The sequence below is a fragment of the Medicago sativa genome, chromosome 1 (assembly GCF_051527215.1).
Source record: "Medicago sativa cultivar Bolivia chromosome 1, Bolivia_mono, whole genome shotgun sequence".
NCBI classification, from domain to species: domain Eukaryota; kingdom Viridiplantae; phylum Streptophyta; class Magnoliopsida; order Fabales; family Fabaceae; genus Medicago; species Medicago sativa.
Genome location: NC_140749.1, coordinates 35,991,098 through 35,996,213, shown reverse-complemented (window position 1 = coordinate 35,996,213; position 5,116 = coordinate 35,991,098). Strand labels below are relative to the sequence as shown.

Here is a 5,116-nt window from a genome sequence, read left to right as displayed (position 1 = left end):
TTGAGATAAAAGAGTTAAAGAGTGAAACAACAAGAGTGGTCTCGAAATATAGCAATAAATAAATAAATTATCTCATCTTGTCCGTCAAAATAAAAGTTGTCCAACCTTACAATTTTAAAGTGGAAATTCATAAAAAAAAAAAATAAAAAAAATTAACATTGAAAATCATAATTTGCCCCTTAGTCTTACATTAATTCCCATTAAAAAAATCTTACATTAACTCAAATATTCAATTTGTTTTATTCGGAAACATTTTGTTAAGCTTGGCGAAACTAGGGTTGTTTGAGAAGAGAAACACAAATTTCTTTCGAAGGCGACAGAATCGAATCGAATTTGCGATAACGATGGCATTGAACAACGGTCTCAGATCTGCAGCGAAGCTAATTGCTTCTTCTGAATCCTCCATCTCCAAATCAGGTCAAATCCCTCACCTTTTCTTTCATGTTCAATCCGATTACTTTTGAGGAAGAATTTCTGATTTGTTTTTACTTTCAATTTCGGTTATATTAGGGTTTTTATTTGGGGGAAATGTTGAAAGAGATTTGATTTATTAATAAATGGAGGGTTAGAGTTAAATCTGATGTTTTAAATTGCGATTAGGTTGTGGTTTTGTTTATATTGTGGTTATTGAATGAAATTATTATGAACAATTGTTGATAAATGTGTTATTTGGCTCCGTCGTGAGTGTAATTGCATAACGATGTTGTTGAAGGATGTTTCCTCGAATCTTTGTTAGTAGACTATTCTAGTGACTGTTAGGTTTTTTTTATCTAAATGGATGAGAAGTGTTTGAGTTTGGTTCTTGTTGATTTGCTGTAGTTTTGATTCCTAATAACACCAACCTTAGAGGGCTTTTGTTTTGAAATCGGTGTGGAAGTGAAGGAGTCGGACGAATATGAAGGGGAAAAGAAGACAAAAAAATGTGACATTAATATAGCTTTGTTTCATTCTGTTAGGAATTGTTAAGATGATTCATATCCTCAAGTTATTGAGGGGATTGAAACATTCAAATGCATAAGTGAATAGCTTTGGAATAATCTTTCATCTTCTCCTTATTGCTGTCCATGTTTTCGCTGGATTTAAATGTTGCAATTTGAGTTTCATTTTTGCTTTCGTTATTTGACAATTGAACATATGGATGTGTCATTCCTGTGATTGAGTTTCATTTAGTTGAGGCTTCATTGTTGTTATTATGGACATAAATAAATTAAGGTAGGAATTTGGGTTTAATTAGGTCATTATCTGGTATTTTACCATAGTATCATTGATAACATTCACTGAACTCTAGTTTTATTTATGAATTACATGGGACATATCTTGTTAGAATGACCTTTTTATGTGAGAGTTAGAGGATTCCTGGTAGCCATTGGATTAACAATTAACGGCTTAGATTAAATGGTCATTTTATTAACCTCACATGACACTTATCTTCACAATTTTTTCTTTTCCTCCTGTTGCCATTGCCATCTTGGATCAAAATGTACAAAATACCATCCTCACGCAATCTCACAGACATTCCTTGGATGTTTCGCATGAATCAATCTTCATTTTCAAGTATTTATATATAATAATTATTGTATTTCATTTTTTAAACAAAAAACATAAGAACAACTATTCAATGGGTTCAGAATTAAACTCTTGGAAGGGTAGAAGTTAGAGAGTGAGAAAAAATGCATCAATGGTGGGGGCTTATATAAAGCTTAAACTCCATGATTTTTTTTTCTTTCAAATAAACTAAACCAAGATGTGAATGTGCGTGAGAGAGTTGTATGCTTGGCATCTTCGTTAGTGGCATAGTTGGTTGTGGTGGTGAAATCCCCATCAAGCGAGCAACAGGGTTCCTCTCCAACTACTGTTGAGGCTCCAAAACCAGCATCCCCATTTCAATGGTGTGGCATCGGCTGGAAAACATTCTATGCTGGTTGTGGGTGCGAAAGCTAACAATATCGCCATTGGTGGTAGGTGTGGCCCATGGGAGGGGATGAATCAGTTTCAGGGGTAAATGTTAACACAGTCCTTGATTGGGCATACAAAATATTGGCGCGTGAGGTTATGAAAATTACGCATTAATCTAAGCCATCTATTTTAATCCAATGGCTAACTAGAACCTCTTTCATTTCCACGTAAAAAAAGTCATTCTCAATAGATGTCTCTTGTTTTAAGATGATTAGGAAAATCATTGTGTAGTTTTCTACTTTCTAACAAGAAGACATTGTTATGTTGTGACAGTGAGTAGAGGTTTTCATTCAACTGGCGTGAAGAGGATGGGAGGTGGACATGGCCATAGCGAACCAGAGTATATGCATGCATATCACATGTACAACTTGGACAAGATGAAGTATCAGGGTTTGAAAATGTCTCTTGCTGTGTTCACAGCTTTCAGCATTGGTGTTGCAGTTCCTGTGTATGCAGTCATTTTCCAGCAAAAGAAGACAGCATCTGGCTGATTCATCTTAAACTCCATTTGTAACAATAATCAGATGGATTTGGGGATCCTAGACTAGCATATTGGTTTTGGTGATTATTGTGTCGTATTACTTTGAACTTTGTTCATGTTTAATTTTCATATGGATTTTCCATATATCTCTTGTAATAATCATTTTCTCTGTAATGTCAAATATCTGTGCTTGGACATTTTTATGTCTTGAAAGGAAATATAGACTTGGAATGTCCTGTTTTCAGGTGGTGGTTCTTCAGTAGTTTTGATCAAGTTGGTTATTGCAGGTTTGCAATCAACCCCTCTGATTTGTTTCTTTCCATATTAATGCAATATGATTCCAAAGAGTACCAAAACTTACAGACTAATCAGTTCTCAGTTCTTACTGGTTTGTCACTGTGTTAGGTTGTGTTCATTGTTTAGGATAAAATATAAATACTAGTCGAGGGAAAACATATTTTATTTTACGTAGTGTATTTTATGTCAAATAATACATGAAAATGAAGATTAAAAAAGTTTTGAATGTAGTAAATTTAACAACCAAAATAAAGTGTTTTTAAAACAAATGAGCTCAACTATGTGATTTAATTAACTGAATTAACTATGAGCTCACAACTTTTAGAGATATAAGGAAATAGCTCGTTCTAACACCACACATTAATACAAGAAGCAACACGTTGATATATTACTGGTGATTTGATTTAATGGGAGGAGCAAGTTTATTTATTTAATTTTTTTTTTAATGGGTCTTTTTTTGGATAAGCAAAGTTAAATAAAAACGAATGACAAATCATATGCTTTAACCCAAAACATGAGAACTTAAGGAACAGTTTGATAGAATTAGACAGGGTATAATAAATTATAAATTTATCATATTCATATCTCTTGTTTGATGTACCAATTAGACATGATACTTTAATCATATTATCCTTGCCTTTGTACTCTCTCTTCACCTTCTCCCTCCAATCTCTTATCTCTAATTTTTGTGATAATTGAGTTTACAGGGGTAATTTGCGATAATTGGATGATTATATACAATAATTGAATGCAAGGGTAATTTGTGATAATTGAATACAAGGGATGGGATGGATCAGTGTATCAATGGTACTGCATCAGTCTTTCAATGGTAATGCTATACGGTGCGATCTGATGAATGATTCTAGAATGCCTAAGAGCATATTTAATGGGATGAACTAAAATGGATAAGCCAAGTTATTTTTTTAGAGAAATGATATTTGAACGTCCATTTTGCGACAACTTTTGCTACAACTTTCTCTCATCATATTATTTTTTACTTTATCTCTCTATTGCTTTGATTTTCGTGCAAATACCTATTCTTTCTTTACAAATTATGGTTGTCCCCACTCCCCATAAGTTGTCAATTAAAGGTTGTTCAAATAACACTCCTCTTAATTTAAATATTGATGAAATTGAAATTTTCTGATTAAACTAGGCATTAATGATGAATTTTTCTATAAATCGTAATTTCAGCAAAGCTCTAGTTAAGAGGCAGCTCTCAACTTCCATTTTCAGGTTCATGATTTACATCCTCTCCCTGACTCATTTTCTGCTACTGCTATGCTTTTTCCATTTTTTCGGTATTCCCCTACCTCTGCGTCTCTGCCCTAGCCATAAATTTACACACACAAATGATGACATGGGGAAACTGACAACAAGATACTTTACCCGAATCCAAGGTAGAAAAAGGGGGAAGGGATTTGGTTATAATCCAATAGGTAACTAGGGCCTAGGGGAGAAGGAGTTCAGTCATTAACCAAGCAAGAGAACCAAAAAATTCAAGAGACAAAACAAGGGAGAGGGGAGAGGTGGTTGGTTGGTGGTCCAGTTCAATTCAATGCATACAATAGATACAAGTACTACTAGATATTTAAGATCAAAATCACAAACAATTGTGTAATCGACCGTAAGAAGTTTAACTAATTATTGTTAACTTGTGTCAACATGACACATGTTAAGAAGTCCAAAAGATAAAATATTTTTTAAAATTTGGTGCATTCAATTCATTAAAAAGTTAAAAGTTAAATGTAAAGTGCAAGTTTCAATAAATTATTTCTATATTTGATTCATATTAACGTGTACCTTGAGGGCACAAGTTATCATTTTCCTTTAATTTTAGAGTCTTGTTAACAAGTGCCCTTAGGACACTTGTTAAAGATTCAAAAAATAGAAATAATTGATAACTTTTATGCAGAAAAAGTTACTTTTTGATGTTTTAATGTGTTGAATGCATAAATTTCAAGACAAAAATTCCATTTTAAACCTCTTATCAAGTGCCCTAAAGGCACTTGTTAACATTTTCCTTAATTTTAATGTCTAAAAGTGAAATGTGTGATAACTTCATTGGTCTTGACTTGGTTTTTTTATAATGCTAGTAACACTCATTTTAACACATTTGATTTAACAACTACTCCCTCCGGTCCTTATTATAAGAAACAATTGACTTTTTTGGTTCATAGAATAATTAGTGTATCTTGTTATAAATATAGACTAGATACATCACTTACACAATGAACCTAAAAAGTCAACTTTTTCTTATAATAAGGACCGGAGGGAGTACTCTTTTATTAAATGAAGAGGAGTGATATTTGTACAACCAATTTTGTACAACTTTCGTAACAACTACTTTTCTCCTCTTTTTATTGAACAAAAACAATGGAG

At 32.9% G+C, this 5,116-nt stretch overlaps 1 protein-coding gene across 1 annotated transcript; it reads left to right on the top strand.

Moving 5' to 3' along the window:
- Nucleotides 1-241: 241 nt before the first annotated feature.
- LOC146954633 (uncharacterized) lies at nucleotides 242-2,681 on the top strand. Its single transcript, XM_085717387.1, has 2 exons — nucleotides 242-417; nucleotides 2,230-2,681. The coding sequence occupies exons 1-2, from the start codon at nucleotides 345-347 to the stop codon at nucleotides 2,445-2,447; spliced, it is 291 nt and encodes a 96-aa protein (XP_085573513.1). The 5' UTR covers nucleotides 242-344; the 3' UTR covers nucleotides 2,448-2,681.
- Nucleotides 2,682-5,116: the final 2,435 nt, after the last annotated feature.